Genomic DNA, 19,658 nt, shown 5'->3' on the forward strand with positions numbered 1-19,658 from the left:
TTTTGGTCGCTTTACTAGCCGCAGCATCGCATTGGAGGCTCATGTTCGTCTTGTGGTCAATGATGACCCCCAAGTCTTTTTCTTCTGTAGTGCTAACCAACGTAGCACTGCAGCTCCTGAAAGGATGTTGGGAACTTCCAGAGAGGAATCCAGATTAAACTGTGTCATATACCATTTGACAGGCCAAGGAGGCTCGACTAATAGTGTTTTCCTGTGTATAACTAGCTACTTTTCATTAGGTTATCACACTTTGTAAATGAAATATGCAGAAGCAGCCTTTAACTTTGTAGTTCCAATCATTTACTAGTCCCAGATCTACTATCCCCAATTGTTCAAACTAAAGATGTAAGAAAATTGCCTGATCTTAAGGGCCATTAACTGATTCACCAGTCTGTTTGGTTAGCCTTGGGACTGCTTAATAGTTATCAGGTGGCTTTGTAAATGGTCAATTTATGTTTAAGTTTCACTGTTTGCTTAAATAAATGTGTACTAGTACCAACTAAGTAACATAAAATGAAGACTGTAAGTTGTTTCAGGGAGGGGAGAATAATTTAAGACTGAACCAGAGGTTTTGCTCTGTAGTAGTAAGACTTGGTAGAAAGTAAGAAAGAAAAGATAGTAAGTAAAATCAGTGATTTCAAAGGCAGTTTGTGCTAGTAGAGGGGTCTGAACCTGGTTTTAGTTGATGAAGTCCTGAGTTAACGCAGTGCATTTGTTTTTATACCACGATAAACTGTCTAGATATCTAGATGCATCTAAACTATGTTAAGAAATAAATGCTGACTAGATGACTCAAATACAGAGTGTAAACCCACAAAAGAATAGTTTTCTTGTAATTACAGCAATTTTTGGTATTGAAATGTGTAACAAGTAACAGGCTGAATTTTCAGGCAGACAAAGTTTGCTCTTAGCTTCTTCCACTCTTCCAAGAGCTGCAGTTCAAATCACTTTCATTCATGGAAGGAAATGGATTCCATATTCCAGCTATTTATGTTACTAATCCATTGAAAATGCATTACTAATATAAAACACTTTCTGTACTTTGTTACTAAATATGGATATTTGCCTTCTACATGCATCTACACTACAGTTATCATAGACATACTTCAAGTAGCTTTAGATTAGCTAGTTTCTATATACATACATAGCACTGTAACTCCAACAGCATGGAGCACAGAACGGGTTTCAAAACTCTTTGAAGAAACTGTTAGCTGCATTGCTACCACTAGAAAAACCAACTAGTTCAAGGCTGGATGGGTGTGTTTACAAAACCTAGCAGTGTAGATGCGCCAAAGGTCAGAGTTAAGATCAGAAGCAATTTAGCTGTGAGGAGTCTTGCAAATTCCAGCATAACCACTGATTGGCACTGCTAGAATAGTTGCTTAAAAAAATAAATTAATTAATTAAGGAATCCCCTCCTCACCAGGGACTTGCTGTTTGCAAAGCAGCCACTCCCTATAGTATGGAAAGTGATCAAACTGATTTCCAAGCTAAATTTAGTAACACTAAAAGCATTGAGTGTGTCATTAGCAGCATCTTCAGGTTCATCTGTTTTCTGCCTCTCTCTTTTCTAGTAGACTTAAGTTTCATTAAATGGCATAGTTTTAGAAGAAAACAAAAAAAGTAGTTTTCCACTCCAAGGAAAGTTACTTGCTTCTAAATTATTGAGCATATTTAAACTTTTACTTTTAAAAGGTTTCATGGCTTCAGACCAGTCGTCTGCTTATCATTTCCTTTTAACTTCAGGCATTTTGAATCAGACTAAGATGGTGATAATTATGAATCAACTACTAGTTAGTTTTATAGTGTTTACAATCTGTAAATGTCACTATAAGATCTTCATTCTAACTGTTAATCAAGGAATGACAAATAAAAATAAGAAACCTAAGCAGCTAGACCAGTGGTTCTCAGTGTCCATGGACTATTTCTAAAGGGTCTGCGAAAGATGATTATGATCAATTAAAAGTGTGTGAATACCCACACTTACAATTCAAAGGGATTTGCACCAGTCAGCATTTTCAAACGAGTCTGCACCTCCATTTGAAATTTCTTAGGGGTCTGCAAATGAAAAAAGGTTGAAAAACACTGAGCTAAACAGCTGAAAGTTTTGTCCACTTTCCAGAAGTTTACTGTCCTGTAAGGCTTTGTTTGCAGCCCTAACATCTTTCTAATAAAATGATTCTGTTAATGATTGGAAGTGTATGTGTACTATGTGCACTCTTTCACTCTTCCTTGCAAGTTTCTAAACTTGTTCCCTTGCAGATGTAAAAACTCTAATTGTTCAAAGTACCTTAACTGTTTTGAAACTTTTAAAAGCCCAGCACCCATATATTATTAAGTGTCATCAAGTTAACGGGTCAAATTCTATTCCACCTATTCTGTTTCTAAGTGGATTTAGGTGCCTCAGGGCAGTTATTCCATTCTGTCCCTGAAAATTCAATTATGTATCTAACTTTTGTAACAGAGTCTTTTTACCCTTAAGACCTGAGTCTCAAAAAAAAAAAAAGCAGTGAGGTGGATAATGATGGTCTACCTTTTTCATTAATTGTTTTTCAAGGACTTGAGCAGGTTGAAGTAATCACATTGTAGTGCCTATGTCTGCTTATACATCTAATAGATGGAACAGAACCAGGCCCCAAGGGCACCTATACATTTGTCCAACACCTGCTCCAACTCATGCTAATTAATCAAGTTGCTGGAGCATGCTAATTGGCATGTTCCGGCAGCCTTGGCATCGCATGTATTCAGCGTCTTCAGGTTTGAAAGTGACGGTGGGGGTGCTTTAACTAAAGTTAAAATGATTTCCCCCGACCCCCCCACACAGACACCTCTACCTCGTACCATGTGTAAAGACACCCTTACAAGTGGCTAAATTATTTCAACTCAAGTAATCAATTCATGTACAAAAAGTTACCCTTCCCTGTTTCCCATAACTTGTCTTACACAAGTTGATGTTGGAACTCAATATTGTGGCTACAGAGGACTTTACTAGAATTAATGTAGTATAACCAGGTATATGCTTAATAATAACAGCTGGTTACTTGCAACATTTTGTCTGTAAAAACACCTTTCCTACCATATATTCAGCCAGCACTCCTTATAATAGCAGCAGTTTAGGAGCAATGTAGCACCAACATTTTGCTATTAACTGTAGTACAGTTGACACCTGAATGACAAGTTCCAGATATGGAAAAATGCACTCTTTCCAGTCCTTATCCAACTCCCCCCCCCCCATAGTTTTTCCATAGTCCTGGATGAAGTGCAATAGCAACATGGTCAAGACTTCTTTCCTGGACAAAAACTATACCTGTACAGTCTTGGGTACTCGCACCTTCTCTGCCGAAGAAGTTTAAGTGTGGGTCTGAATGGACAGCAGAAAAGCCTTTTTGTTTTAATGCTTCAAAGATGGGGTGGGAGGGGGATATCAGTTGGTCATTTGAGATCTGTTTTAAATATTGCTTTCTACTGAACACCTCCTCTTCCCCTCCTCTACCCTCCTCCAACAAAACAGACTTCAGTCTCTTATTTTTCTCATTGTTTATTTGTTTGGATGTGCATTTCAATTCTTTGAAATTTGGAAACATTTAGGATACAAAATAGTTTCTCTGTTCCATTTCATTACACTTTATTTTGACTAGATATACAAGATATTTTCAGATTGAGGTGTTTTTTTTTTTTTGGTTTGTGGGGCAGGGCAGGGGTGGGGGTTGGTTAATGTCTGCTAAAGCACCTATTTTCCCCAAGCTGAGAGTAAGTAACTCCTGAATAAAAAACTGCCTTCTTTGAAGGTTTCATAAATACAAGATACTCCCTTGTGGCTCTGGTACTTCCTGGTTGGTGGTTTCTTCAGAGCAGCAGGATTAAAAATAAGAACTTTGAAGCTACAAATCAGCTTTCTTCTGCTAGTGTACACTGGATCTAATCTCTTTGTTTTATTTTAGACATGAAAATGATAACTCTACTTGACTCTGGACCTGATTTTTGATGGGCTCCATTTCTCTTCTTGTCTTTATGGGAAGTGTTCACAAGATTTGTGTTGTGAAAGAAACTTCAGATGGCTTCAGAATCTATGCTCCCAGAGCAGGCAAAAACTCATCTGATAAAGGGGAAAAGGCAGCAGCAGCAACAGCAAGAGAGATCTTCAAACAGCGATAGCGAAGATGAAATCTTTATCTTTGAAGCCAATGAAGCATGGAAGGACTTTCACAACTCTCTCCTTCACTTCTACGAAGCTGGGGAGCTCTGTGACATTACATTGAAGGTGACAAATTGTCTTTCTTATCACCTGTATCTGTTATGTTAATTACCTGTTTTATAACAGGTACTCTATAAATATGCTGCTGCATTACCAGTTGTAAGTAGTCACAATTTCCAGATTTTTGGGGGATATTTTTGCAAGTTGCTTGAGATCACTTGAACAGCTGCTGGCCCCTGAGAAGTTGAAGTTTCTGTCTCTTTGCATGAAAAAGAGAATATCAAATTTAGAATTTATTTTAGTTACTGTTTATATTATGAAATTCATGAACTTCAGTACTTGCCAGCCCCACTTCTACATCTAGAATGCTGTCTCAAAAAAGTGTTCTGAATGGCTCCAGCCGCAGTCCTCTTTATTTGTCCTCTTTTACCACTTGCAAGAAATTTAGTTTCACTTCTTGGCTGAAGTGTTGTCTTTGCTACTCTTTCCCAGATCGTTCCCTCAGTACATGTATTCTAGGAATCCCATCACTTCTAGTTCTCTGCTACAAACACAGGTGACAATGGGAAGGAGAAATACATGATTAAGTAGATGATTCAGTCACTTTATGCTTCATCTGTACATGACCTGTAGCATAAAGAATTTTGCAACAAGCATCCCTTCATATAATATACTTAATGCTCTTTTGGAGCTATACAGAAAAGTAGCAAGTAGGGATTGAAACATGACAAATACACAATAGATGCAAAAAAAAAAAAAAAAAGGAAGAGGAGCTGGGTCCCTTCCCAAGTTCAAGAGGCAGTATTCTCATGAGAAGCACAACTGTCTTGCCCTCAGCTTCTGGGGCTTATTGCATGGTGTTCTTGGATCTTGTTTGGGGGGCACCATCTTCTCAGGAAGCTTCTGCCTAATAAGGAGCTAAAATTTAATTCCATTCTTAGCTGACTGAACAGATAGTGTCCTATAGAGCACTGGCTTTCAACTTGTAGTCCACAGACTGTCTAAGGGGTCCACAAAAGATTATAATTATGGTCATCAAAAGTATGTGAATATCCACATTTACAATTCAGAGGGGTTGGCACTTCCATTCAGACTTTCCAGAGGGGTTCATGCTTCAATTAAAATTTTTTTTAGGAGTCTGCAAATGAAAGAAAGTTGCTCTAGAACCTATTGTGAAGAGCAGCAAAAAGGGGATCTGATATTTTATCTAAAGAGTGTTTAAACATGGCCTGCAGAGTTACTATCTGGTGTACTAGGCTACCTGCAGACCATGGGAAGGGGGGCCCTGCCTGGGGGGTGGCCTGCTGCAGAATCCAAGGCCCTTGAGTTCAGGTGGGCATGGCACTCAATGCGGGAAGCTAAGTGAGGTCTAATACAGCTTGAGTCGCCGTCCAGCCACTTTGCCCATCACCACTGCCCTAGCCCTACCTCCCTGGCCATTAGCCCCTGCCACATGCCCCAGGCTGAAGCTGCTGCTGTCTCAGAGCACCAGGTAAATTTGACACCTGTTATAGCTGTTCCTTAAATGGAAGTGGGAGGTAGACCTGTTCTATCGTTCACGATAATTTATATCTGTGGCCAGACAATGCAGCACCGGTGGAAAGTATAGAATGGATTCTTTTCACTTTTAATAGTTCTTGATGCATGAAGTTCTCAAAATCTATGAAAGCAGTGTGTGTTAATTCTACTTTGTCATTCCTGCAGCTGTACCCACACTGAAGCATCCAGAAAACTTGGAAGAAATCGCTAATTTACATGCCTGCATATGGAACTGTGTTTAATTATAGGAGCTAAAACCAGCATTGTGTTAAATGTTCAGGCATTGTTAGGTTCATACGTTTGTCAGGGAAAAGTTGCCATGGATGAGTGTGGTTTTTCAAATTCTGTTTATTCCTGTTTTTCCCCTTTATGTAACTCTGAATTGCTTTTACCATTGTATTAGACTTACAAAGTAAGTTTTGGTAAATTGGAATTTTCAAGTTGTATACAGATATTTCAGTCATAACATCCAACAAGAGTGGAGCAGTATCCACAAGTCTGTCCAAATTCTGAAGTCTAAATACTTTCAGGACCTACAGTTTTGGGCTTGAATAAATGGGATGAAATTTAATGCTGTTTTATGTCTGTACAGGTGAAATATTCTTTCACATGCTGAGACCAGCTGTGGTTCTAATAGATGATGTGTTAGCTCACGCAGGAAGGCAAATGGTGGCTATAATTCTTTACAACTTGAAGTAGCTTTTAATTATTTTGCCACTGTTTGTTATTATTTTGAGTAGTTGGTCTTTTGAAAAATATAATTATGTAGTATTTCACCTTACACAAATTGCTGTTTTGTAGATCAGGTAAACTGAAAAGTTCTGATCGAGATTTGTTGAGACCAGGTTAACTAGTTGAATTTATTTAAACAGGTGTTTTCATAATCATGATTTGGGTTGAAGTAGTACATTGAAGGAAGGATGTGAACGTTTAATCAACAGCAGCATGTGATTAGTTACCAGGCGAAGTAAAACAGAAGTCTGTACAATGGAGAATGTCTTTTAGAGCAAACCAGGTGGTAGGCTTTTCTTGGGCAAACATTATTGGTAGTAGTAACAGGAGAATTTGTTCAGTGAACTCTTATGCACTATGGTAATGAGACTTTTTTTATTATTTCTTTTAAGAACTTTATCATGTGGCTACTGCTGCCACCATGCATACAGGTTGCTACTGGGAGGCAGAATAGTGGAAGATGTTAGTAGTCATTCACTCCATATTTTTGCTTTATAAACAGTTCACTCTGAAATAAATGTGTTACTTTACAGTACTTTCTTCCTTGTTCTTCTTCATTTTTATTCTGCAAACATTTTTGTTAAAAGGCCTTCTTTGCAGGCTTCATTGTTAACTAGATGTGTTATCCAGTTCTTTTAATAACTTTGTTTTTAGATGTTCATACTATTTAAATGGCACTTAGGAAAGGAGTCAAACTAAAACCAGTTCTCCTGTATTATTTAGTTAAGAGCTTTTTTATTCAAGCCCTTGCCTTACCAGTTGATCTGCATTGACTTTGACAGATATGGAACTTCATCATCTTACTTCAGTGCTAATTCAAGAAAACAGGCTGTGAGGAACTTTTGTTGAAAGATAATTTACTAATTACTTGTTTTAATTATCAAAAACCTGAATTTGAAAGCTTTTTTTGCCCTAGGATAGAATCCTTAAGAATATATCCCTGTCTTTTAGAATAAATAAGCATGTTGCAGGGGACCTAATCTAGATTTAAACAAAGCATTTCATACTGCCCCTCACTGGAAATTAGCTGTACTGATGGAGGATTTGTATAGCAGTCACAAAATGGATAGAGTTGTCTGAAAGGAGATAGCAGTGAATTATGCTGTAAGAGGATGATGGTATTGGAGAGCAGTTATTAATGGTATGTTCATGGATTAATCTTGAGATCTGTATACTGTTTTAGCCTTTTCATTAGCAATTTTAGTGCAGGAATCCAGTAGATTTACAAAGTTTGTAGGTGGCACAACTGGGACATATTTCCAATGGTGAGTATTCTTCCTATATGATCTAATTGGATTATTATACAGGAAACATTAAATAGTCCGAGCGGAACAATTTAATAATAAGTATAATGCCATGCACTAAAGGACCGATATCAAGATGTTAATTTTTAAACTGGAGGCAACTAAGACTGTATATATGCATTCAGATAATTTGGGAGAATTGTCCCAGTTGTGTTCTTGTGGCAGACAAACTTAACCAGAGCTATGTGTAAAGACACTTGAACACTGAGACCTTGAAGAGTGGAGGGCTTACAGTACTGACACTGTGCAGAGGGGGTGTTTATGCCTGTGCATATATGTTAATATACTCTGTAGAATCCTTGAAGCTGTCTGGTAACAAATGACTGCAGTGCATAGGGCAAACCTGATTGGCTAACTCAGATGGCTTGTGGTCTGCCTATGCTGTCAGCATGTACAGATGCTCTCCCTGGAACTTTGGTTGTGTCCAGGTTATTTTTCTCCTGGAGTGATGATTTTTCCTTGTAGGGTGGGGCAAGGGGGAAGCTAGAATATCTATACACTCATGGTTTTGTCTGGCAGGGTAGTGGTTCTCCCAGGAGAAACTGAATATCTGTATAATTGCCCACTCATGCCTTATTTTGTGTGGAGGGCTGCTTACTGAGTTTTGGCAAGTCATCGAGGGCCACATGACAGGCAGCCAGGGTAGCCAAATATTAATTTTCTACATTTTTTTTTTTTTAGGGACCCTGCAGGCTGGATACAATGGCCTGGCAGGCCACATCTGGCCCACGGGCTACATTTTGCCCACCCCTGGTATAAGGCCTAAGAAAGAGAAAGACCTGCATGTACTGGTTGACCAAAAGTTAACAGTGAGCTGCCAGTGTGAAGTAGCTATGCAAAAGATTAACTTAATTCTAGGATTTACTAGACAAGTTTCTTTTTTATAAAAACAGGAAACCATCGGTACTACTGTTCAAGGCATGGTAAAGCCACCATTTAGAATATTTGGTAGAGTTATGGTTAGCTATGCTCAAAAAATTAACTTAAACTGGGGGCAGGTACAGAGAAGGTGTACTATGATGGTTTCAGGAATTGAAAGATTGATTTTTTGGGAAGAGATTTATTAAGCCTAAAAAAAGGAGAGAGTGGGATGATGTATTGGTTGTCTTAAATACACTGCTAAGGTGAGCATCAGGGAGGGATATGACTGGAGCATGCTAGAGCATGTTTCCCAGCCTGTTGGGCATTGCTAGCCCAGCCAAGTGTCCCCAACCCCCTGTGTTTCCCCCCACCTCTTCCCGACAGGGGGTTAAACCCCTGTCCAGGAGCTGCCCCACCTTGAAGGGAACCTCCCCTTCAGGGAGTTCCTCCTAGCCTGGGTTCCCCAGCCCAGGCAGCCCTGAGCAGCGAGGGTGATTCCTCCTCTCCCTCTTCCCAGCTACTGATTTGCTTCAGCTGCTACCACAGGAGGGTGGGAGAAGGAGTCCTCTTGGCTGGGTGCCTGCCTGTGCAGCTCATCATGGGGGCACCAGGGAGGCCCTGCCTTAGAGGCTTCCCTCCACCCCAGCCTGGGTCCCCCAGCTCTGGGCAGCCCCAGGGAGCTGAAGAGAATTCTTCCCCTCCCCAATCCCAGAGCTGCTCGCCTCAGCCCCTGTGAGTCTCAGGGATAGCCCAGGGCAGCCTTGGGGATCGGAGGGAAATTTTTCCACTCCCCTGCACTAGGTTTGTCTTAGTTTGCAGCAGCTGAGGCAAAACTGGCTGCGAAGGAGTAGGAGAATTTCCCTTCACTCCAGGGCTGCTTGAGACTCGCAGGGGTTAAAGCAAGCAAATTCTGTCCCTAGTCTAAAAGGACAAAATAAAACAAGAGAATGAACAAGAAAACAAAACTTAAAAAGGGAAGTGAGAGCATCAATGTGAAATGGAAACCCTTTAAGCCAGTGGTTCTCAACATTTTTTAGACTCCATAGCTTGCCTCCATAGCTTTCATGAATTGAGCAGTGTACACTTACAAAACTAATTTAGTAAGTACAGTGCTTGCCTCCTTGCAGAGGGGCCAGGCTGGAATAACCTGAGCCTGCTTTTATCAGTGTATCTTCTTACACTTCCTGCAGCACCCTTCAGCAGATCTCATGGCACCCCAAGGTGCACTGGCATCCTCAGTGAGAATTATTGCCCTCACTAGTATCCTAGCCTACCTTTGTTTGCTAAATACCTGCTGCCCAGAAAGGTGGGTATAGTTGGATATGGGACTTCGGCTGTTGCTTCTACCAGTAGCTGGAAACTTCTTGTGTCTGGGTTTAGAAAGTCTTGCTTATGTGCTCAGGGTCAAACCATTTATCCCATCTTGGGTCAGGAAGAAATGCATTTCTCCCAAGGCAAATTAGCAATTATGGGTTTTTGGTGTCTCTCTCTTGCCTTCCTTAGTAACAGAGAGCATAGTCCTTTTTGTTAGAATTGTAAGGACAAATTCTTGTCCCCCTGGAGTGGCCTGCTTTGGCAAGGCTCTGTTTTCCCTTCTACTTCACATGTAGCCTGTAGAATTTATTTTTTAATTTGTTTAATTAGCTGTGGTGTGCACAGGGGAGAGGGTGCATAAAAGGTGGCCAGCGAATGCAAAGAATTAAATTAGGTAGCCCAGCTTTGCAGCCTATGTTGTTTACTATTAGGCAGATTTGTTCATGAAGAAAGGGCAGGCCTGAGCAAGTTTAATGATTTTTGTGCTTCTTCAAAAGGCTAGCCGGAGAACAGGAAAAGCACTTAATTTAGAAACCACCAGAAGACTGCTAGTGATATTTTAGTGATATGTGCTATGAACATCTTTCATAGAATCAAGGTTTGGAAGGGGTATCAAAGGTCATCTGGTCGAACCTCTAGCACAAATACGTGGAACCATAAGAACAGCATTCCTGCATGTGTCTGAAAAAAACATTTCGGCAAAAGAAGCAAGCTCTTATTGCTTAGGAAAAATATCTTTGAGCTTTCCTTAACAGAAGGGCAGAGGATTTGTTGGACAAAGAACTGTTCTATAGTATTTCTTGAGTGTCTCAAGCAGATTAATGGTGCATGGTATTTGTGCTGATTTTAAAGGCTTTCATAAAAGATAAATTGTCTGCTAATTGCACAATAGCATGTTATAGGAGAGTTCAATTATAATTTTTGGTTTGGTATTTTTCCTTTTTTGCGAACTTTGTATCTTGGCAATTAACTCCCCAGTGCGCCACATTATGGGCTAATGGGAGCTATAGAAAAAGAAGAATTTTGTATTTAACCTTTAAAAACACCTGTACAGGCTAAAAAAAAACCTTAAATGTGTACAGACATCATACACAGCACACACTCCCTATCTGCTGTACAGTTATATGTAGATAATAGCTGTACAACCTTTTTCAAAAAGAAGCTAAAAGAAACAAGTAATTTATAGTGCTATTGTATGTTATACATGCTGTACTTGATATCAATATTGGCTCATCCACCCTGGTCAATCTTCAGCCTAAAATCAATAATTCAAGCAGGGCAAAAGTACTAAATCTAACAGGTTCTAGATTCTAACTGCATACAATTTAACACAGCCATTCAGTAGAATCTAAGTATATACATTCCAAAAGAGACAGGTAAAAATAGGCCTCTGCTTGAGGAAAATGATAGGGCATAGTAAAGAGAAAAATGCCCCCAAATTTACAAAAATAGTAATTATGGTTTGTATCAGCTAAAACAAATATCACCTTGGCCATAGTTCAGAGATGATACAGTCGCTTCTTGAAGCAGCTAGCTTTGGCGTCCACAAAAAGCTACACTTGATTAACATTGGGGCACAGTCAAGAAAGGAAATATAGTTGAACAGTAGAGGAGAGATTCTCTTGGGAGGGATTGCATGAAAAGCATCTGTTTTTAAAAAAAAAAAAAAAAAAAAAAAAAAAAAATTATGACACTGAAGTTCATAAAGGGGATTTAAAAATAAATCTAAATAGCGAACTTTAAACTTCCTTTTATTTTTTTTTAATTGTACGTTAATGTAACTGTAGCTCTTTGGGGAGGAAGACGCAACATAACAAGAGAGTTTCCCGGTGCTTTTCATAATTGAATAAGAAATAGTTCAAGGAACAGCCAAAGTGTTCTTGGGAAAACTATGTCTGTCAAAGCATTAAGAGACCTATAACCTATGTGTACCAATGTGTAATATTGTCCTAGAGCAGGGGCGGGCAACATATGGCCTGCAGGCCATATCCGGCCCACCAAGCACTTTAATCCAGGCCGCAGGGCCCACCAACAAATTGTACCCTGCTCAGCCCTTCAACCCACAAGAGTGGGAGCCAGGTGCCCATGTGTACACATAGCCCCAAACATACCCTTTTGCACCTTATTCCCACCCTTGTGGGCAGAAGGGCCTGGCCCAGCCAGCACATAGCTTCTGCATGGGGCTGCTGCTGGTTCCTGCAGCCCCTGGGGACCTGCTCTACCTCCCAGGTCTCACACTGGTTCCTAGCAGCAGGTAGGGAAGTGGCAGGGGTGCGGCTGCAGCTGGGCAGGAGCATGGGCTGCACAGCATAGGAGGGAAACCCCAGGTGCCTTCCTCTATAGGGTGGAAAAGGCAGCCCTCTGCAGTACCTGTGGCTTCTTTCCCATGCCTGGCGAGTGCAGGGGCTGTGTGTGTGTGCAGGGGGTGAAGGCAATACAGACTGCCTGGCAGAGGTTGTGCCTCTTGCTGCGATGTGTAGCTCTGGTCGGAGCTGTGTCCGTATGGGCACGAGTGCCCTGAGCACCCCCACCTGCTGTTGCACCGTGGGAGGAGGGACCCACAAACCCACACCTTGCCCTCCAAACCCCCCACTTGTACACAACCCCCCAAAATACCCTATGCCCCCCTCGCACACAGTGTCAACCCCTCACAAACCACCCCCACACACTGCCACACCCTACCACTCACCCCCCAATGTATGAGACTAAGAATTTATTTTTGAGTTAATGTGCAATCACCTCTATGTACACTATGCAAATACAAATCATGACAAATATTTTTTGTAGTAATTAAAATATGTTATAGTAGGTGTTTGACTTTTAGCATATAATTTAGTTTTTTTCTGGTTCTGAGCTGGCAACCCCTCCTCCCAAAAGGAGCATTTCTTGGTGGGGGGAGGGAGGGAACGGTGGACAAGGGGCGGGACTTCTGGTGGCAAAGGTCAGGGGTTAGGGGTGGGATTTCTGGTCACAAGATGGCAGCCAGGGGGTGGGGCTACTGTCAAGGGGTGGGGCTATCTATGCAGCCCTTGACAGCTCACCAAAACTTGTGAAGTGGCCTTCCAGCCAAAAGAATTGCAGACCCCTGTCCTAGAGATCAGTCCTTTGTAGAAAATTCAGAGGTTTGGCTCAGGCTGTCCTCTGCTGATTCCCATTTCAGGGCCTTGATCTTTGCTTTCAGCCATCCTTGGGTTATTTCCTGCTTCTCATCTCTTGGTCTTATTACAAGAGTCTTTTCCAGGGGCTTGGCTTACCTTGCTTTGTCTCTTACTGTTGGGGTTACTGACTGCAGTCCATTACATCTCTTTACTTTCTCTTCCCTTCCATTTTTCAAAGTTTCCAAGATGGAGTTCTCAGATCAAGGGCCTTTGTAATTGCTCAGGCCTTCCTTTTAATTCTCCAGAGCTGGAGCCTGACCTGTGATAGGTTATCTGGATGGCTAATCGTCACTGAGTTCTAAATTCCCTACCATGCTAAGTAACTCTTTCTCTGCTGTGTGAGAATCCCCTCACAGAATCCTACAAGTGTATGCAGAAAAGCAAGTACTCTTAGTAACAGGAAAAAAATATGGATAGAGAGTCTTTTCAGAAATGCACAATAAGCATATTATGTTTTATTAATGCAAAAACATTAAAAATATCTGGTGGATGTGTTCTCTGAATAGGGAGTCGCTTACGGATATCGATGTAGTTGCTCCATGTTTCTGTTGGAGGTTTTTCAGTGTCTTTTTATTTGAGACTTTCCTGGGGATGTTAAACAAACAAGAAGAGGTGGCATAAACCACAAAGCTTATTTCCTATAGCATGTTTCAAGCTTATTGTTCATGTTTTTAAAATTTGAACATGCAGTGTTGAAAAACAAAACCAAACCTTTTGGTTTAAATGGCTAGTTTTAGACTTACTGTTAATGCCTGAATATTGTTTGAGTCTAGTTGTTGGATATAGACAATAATAATTGAAAGCTAAAATGGAAACCAGCTAAATGGTAATCTGTGAACTAAAATGATTCATTCTTAAATGTGGTTTGTTTTTGTGGAAATTGGGAGTTTTCTAATTAACATGTTGTTTTTAAATACAGTATGAAAATATGTGGAAGTAAAGGACAGGGGGCACTCAGTTGAGAAACTGAATCAAGAACTCTAGTTGGAAGACTATTTTTGGTAAATCAGGTTTAACAGGAACTAGGTGTTGTAGCTTTCAGATGGAGTGTTGTCAGGACTGCTTTTCTAAGTAAATAGTTCATTTTCTTCATTTTTCTTTGGGTGAACATGATACCTTTTATTAGATGAACTTAAATAGTTGGAAAAATTTTTCTTAGCAAGCTTTGGGGTTTAAACGCCCTTCATCAGGCTAAGGAAGCATCTGCAGTTGGTGTGTACTCTTCCTAGATGGAATGAATAGATATCAGATTCACCCAAAGAACCTTGTCTGCCTATGTCCTTAGACCAACATGGCTACAACGTACACCCCATTTTCTTCATTGCACACTTTAACCAATTAAAAATCTGTCAGAAGCAGTAAATATACATGATGGCTTCAGTTAAGTGGGAAATAGTACCTATTCTTTTCTGGTTCATTAATTTAAATGGATGATGTATCATTATTAAAGAAACTAGCCAATGGCCCATCAAAAATGAAGGGGGGGCTGGGATGGAGTGCCACCACCCAACACCCCATGCTGCCGCTGTTCTGCCTCTTGCAGTGATCAGGGTGAGGCACTGCTGGCCTTGGCTCCCCTGCCCTCTGTCCACTCCTTGATGCAGCTTCAGAATCATGCTTGGAGCTGTTTACTTCAGCCAATCGGAGTGCAAATAAGGTGTTACAGACAGACAGACGTAGGTTTTTATAATATTAGAATGAACAAAACACTCTTGTGGTACTGCAGTGTAACAAACGGTTAATGCAACATCTGTGAACAGAATGTTTATCAAAGTTAGGATGCCTGAATGTTCTTGGCTGCTTTGTAGCGCTGACATATTGTGATATATCTTGCGTGTAACAAACTGAAATACTTACAATTTGATGAAGGCAACTATTTTGAGAGTGTCCTAGTTTCATAAACTACTTGGCCTCTGTTTTGTTGATCCATGGAATTTCTATGACCGTGGACTAGTTTTTAGCCCTGTAGCTCAGATTTGTTGCATATAGTTCTCACTAAAAACTGAATTGTTGCTTGGTGAGTGAGTATGTTGGCCAGTACCTTAATACAGTATCCATAGATAGATGTGGAAACTATTAGGGGTGTGCAAAACTGACTACTTTCAATTCGGATTCAGCCCGAATCAGGAACAGTGATTTGATTAGTTGATTCGGATCACTGTCCCTGATTTGATTCGGGTGAATCTGAAGATTTGCTGCTGATTCAGAAAATCAGCGATTCGGCCATGGACGTAGCTTTAAATGTTGTTTCTACATACCTCAAGGTACCAGGTACAGCTTGTGAACGCTGCGATGCTGGGGCTGGTGGAGCGTCCCACAGGAGTGCGGGGGGGCCCATGTAAGCTTGGCGGTGAACCTGGAAGTGGACTGGTAGTACTCCTGGTCCACTTCTGGGTCCACCGCCAGGCACGCAGGGAGGTCCCCCACCCCCCGCCTCCCTGGCTTGGTGATTGGCCCCAGAGGAACCCTGGGTACCCCCCCAGACCTAGGAGGCACCATTTGCTGAGCCTGGTGGGTGTGGGTATAAATAAAATGAAAAACAAAGGTTGACTGATTGAGTGTGTAAGCTAAGAAAGACTAGCAATCCTCTGAGATTGGTTTGAAATACATTCTCTTAAGGAAATTTTGCTTTTGCTATACTTTTTGAATAGGCACTGAGGATGGAGAAGTTCTTTCATAGAATGAGTTGCAAAGATAATTGAGGGATTTGGCTGGGATTATGGCTGTTGCCTTTTCTTGTTCCATTGACTTAAAAGGTCAAAAATCTAAAATGAAAATTGGCCTTTTGGAATACTCTGCAGCTGGTTTTTAATGCCAAAAACAAGCAGCCAAGGGAACTTATTTTTTTTGCCAAACACTCAACACCCCACTAGTTAAAAGTATTGGATCCCAGCCTCAGCTTTGCTGGTTTTGTTTCTTTTCTTTAAAGCTGGAAGAATAGGACTGAAACTAACCTTTCATTGATATGATTTCTCTTCCTTCCTTGACAGGTTGGTTCAAAGCTAATCTCCTGCCATAAGCTGGTGCTGGCTTGTGTTATCCCTTATTTCAGAGCCATGTTCCTTTCTGAAATGGCTGAAGCCAAACAGACACTGATTGAGATTAGGGACTTTGATGGTGATGCCATAGAAGATTTAGTGAAGTTTGTCTACTCTTCCCGACTTACTTTGACTGTTGATAATGTCCAGCCTCTCTTATATGCAGCCTGCATTCTTCAGGTGGAGCTTGTAGCAAAAGCTTGCTGTGAATATATGAAGCTACATTTTCATCCCTCCAACTGCCTGGCAGTGAGGACCTTTGCAGAAAGTCACAATCGTATTGACTTGATGGACATGGCTGACCGGTATGCATGTGAACACTTTACTGAAGTGGTGGAATGTGAGGATTTTGTCAATGTGTCACCTCAGCACCTGCATAAACTTTTGTCTTCCAATGATCTGAACATTGAAAATGAAAAGCAGGTTTATAGTGCTGCTATCAAGTGGTTTCTTGCCAATCCCCAGCATCGTACTTTATGGTTGGATGAAATACTTGCTCAGGTATGAAAGAGTGGGGCACAGGCATATGCATGGGTGGATCTAGGATTTTGGAAAGTGGGGTATAGATGGTGCAGTGCATCATCTCATGTTATATAATACACATTTTTCTTCAGTTAAAAGAAACTAGAAGCTACACTAATAAGCTAAGGACCTAGAGCTATAGTATTTAGCTTGAGGGGGAAAAATGGAATGTGCATTCATTTGCTAAGATCTTGCTTCATTAGCCCTGCAGTCATAATTAAATGCATGTCTTTCAGATTCATAAAATCTAGCCCTTTTGAGTATCTAGACAGTGTATCCAGTGCTTCATTGAAAATTATTTCCTCACCTGAGTTAACATTTCCACACCTGACTTAATGTTTTTAGGTAGAGTTAAGAAACAGTTTGCAAGGCTATGCAATAGAAACTACATTACCTGGAGCAAATAACAGACAGCAGAATTGCAAAAATAAGGATAGCTTGAGTAATGGAACCAATAAAGACCATGAGAAGGAAAGAAGATCATTAACACCTGTGGAATGAAGAGTTTAGAAGGAATCAAGTAGATAATAGTGATGCCTGAATAAAACTGCTGCTGCTACTGCTAGACAGTTGGTTTTAAACTTTGGTAGACCAGGAATCAAAGTGGGGTGCAGCTGCACCATTACTCTCCTCCTGGATCCATTCCAGGTATATATTAGATTTTTTTTCCTATTATTTGAGCTATATATCCATCCTTTTACTTGGAGTAGGAAATAATGATCGTCAGAGAGCAAGGAAAATAAAGTAAGTCTTTTCCTGTCAAAGTGAATAATTGGTTTTAGTTTTGTACTAAAAAACAAACTTTATTAATCGAATGCTAGGTTCCTGCTATGCAGGACACTTTTTCCTGATGGGGAATGGTACAACAATTCTGTCAAAATAGTAGCTGTCTTCTATGTAGAGAGACTGCTAGTCTAACCTTGGATATCAGAAAATGAAGTAAAATTCTTACCCAGTTCCTGGAAAGAAAATAAGTCATTTCAGTCACTGAAATTTAATGCTATTTAAAATAATCCTAAAACAGTATCCTTAAAAGTATCCTAAAATGCATACAAAATTAAATGGAGTACATTAACCTATTGCCTATTTATCCATTAGTCAATGCTATTTTTAAAAAATAAGAGATTCTCTTCCTTTACTGAGGAAGAACAAAATTTAAATAGCTGGAGGTTATATCAGTAGTATATGTACTACTGGTCCAGCAATGGTAAAAGCAACATTAAGTAGTGTGTTCCTTTAGTGTTCTAATTATAAATATAAATTTAAAACACTGATAAGCTCTTTCAGTTGTGGACAGGTGGTTGATCTTTGTTCATGCATTTATTAATGCTTGGCCTGAGAAAATGAACATAAGACACACTGTGAACAGTTTTTTTTATGAAGACTGTAGGAAGAATTTGTATTCATGAATAGATTATTTATATTGCTTTCAAAGGGCATTACTGAAAAGGGGCAACAGGTCAAATGCAGAGTAGAAATCCCCCCTACGTTTTCCCTGTTACAATTCTATATATTTACTCTGCATAAGACCAACATACTCTGACACCACAGTGTTAGAATCCCATATTCACTGCAGAATTTTGTTCCCAAATCTAAGCTTTTATTAAACTTACATTTTTTTTAGTTGCACTAAAAACGTTGCAAATAGACACTGAGTGCCAATACATGCATTTAATGTTTAAAAGACAAACTAAGAGTAGTACAGTGTCCTAGTTACCTTTAGGAGTTTGGAAAATTACAGAATAGAATTGACCTTTGTCATGGATTAACTGTTTCACTGGTTAAGTTCATAGCAGAACCGCTGTTTGCATGATGATAGTACATAGAGATTGGTTGACTTGCTGATCTTGCTATACTGGGGTACCTTTTGCCTTCCCATACACTGTAAACCCTAGCTACTTTGTACCTATTTGCCAAAACCTCCCATTCCCTACAAAAACTAGAATGCGGTTAGGTAGTTGAGGGAAATTGTGCAGTGTGGTAAAAATTAATCTTAGGAGCAGTACAGTTTAATTAAATAATTAAAGGAATATTAGACTTTGTTGTTCACCTCCTAATATAATTAGAGAAAATTCTAAGACTAATTAAAGTTTAAAACTGCTATAGCATCTTAATTTTGTTGTTGTGGTGTGGGGTAAATCTGTGGTCCATCATAGCTATTGTGGATTGTTTGCCATGGAGTACATGGGGTGGAGTCTTAGTTGTTGGATCCTACTGGGAAATATTAACCTCTGATACTGATTTGAGCCGATGATTATCTGAAAATGTAAGCTTGTTCCTTTGGCTAGTTTTTCTGCTCTCTTTAATCCTACCTTGTTTTTAGCAATGTGTTTTGATAAGGCTTGGTATTATCTCTTTGGAATAAACCATTACAGGGAGGGAGCTTCAAAGCAGTATTTTAGATAGATGATTAAATGAGGTTTCTTCAACAGTCTGTGAACTGCAGGAGGCATTGATCAGTAACAGATCACCAATTGGAATTTGTAACTCCTTGCAACAATATCCCTACATTTTATGGCTAGACTTTCTGGGAAGACATCTAGAGATAGGAGTTGGAAAGATATATGCAGTAGGTCTGTGTGAAGCGGCTAATATTCGCTTTGGATTTGGCTGATTCAGGGCACAGTGATTTGATTTGGTGATTTGAATCACTGGCCTGATTCGGCAGCAGCTGAATCTCTGAATTGGCCAGGCCCATCTCCCTCCCTGCCCATCCCAACTCCTAGCACCTGAGGGGAAAAAAGAGCCCCAGCTCAGCAGATGCTGCCGGGCAGGGGGCAATCCCCACTGCCCCATGCTGCATGGGGGGCTCTGCACAAGCCCTTGAACCCCTGTTCCCCGAGCCTGCCCACGGGTGCCCCACATGGGCCAGTACCAGCCCTTTAAGAAAAAAGAACAAAACCTGAAGAAACCCTAAGACTTGCTGCTCCTGCTGGCAAGGGCAATCCGCACTGCCCCCTGCCACATGGGAGCTCTGCAGGAGCTTCCCCCCCCC

The 19,658-nt window shown here is 40.5% G+C and overlaps 1 protein-coding gene across 2 annotated transcripts in view; it reads left to right on the forward strand.

Moving 5' to 3' along the window:
• The window catches only part of KLHL8 (kelch like family member 8), a 68,020-nt gene that overhangs the window by 3,965 nt on the left and 44,397 nt on the right, over positions 1-19,658 (forward strand). Inside the window, exons 2-3 of one of the 2 annotated variants that reach the window (XM_019553279.1) lie at positions 3,942-4,261; positions 16,094-16,642. In XM_019553279.1, the coding sequence (XP_019408824.1) occupies positions 4,055-4,261; positions 16,094-16,642 (756 nt within the window). In that variant the 5' untranslated portion in view covers positions 3,942-4,054. The remainder of the gene's footprint in view (positions 1-3,941; positions 4,262-16,093; positions 16,643-19,658) is intronic. The other variant, XM_019553280.1, reaches the window with a different exon arrangement.

The sequence above is a fragment of the Crocodylus porosus genome, unplaced genomic scaffold (assembly GCF_001723895.1).
Source record: "Crocodylus porosus isolate Cpor-Errol unplaced genomic scaffold, CroPor_comp1, whole genome shotgun sequence".
NCBI classification, from domain to species: Eukaryota; Metazoa; Chordata; order Crocodylia; family Crocodylidae; genus Crocodylus; species Crocodylus porosus.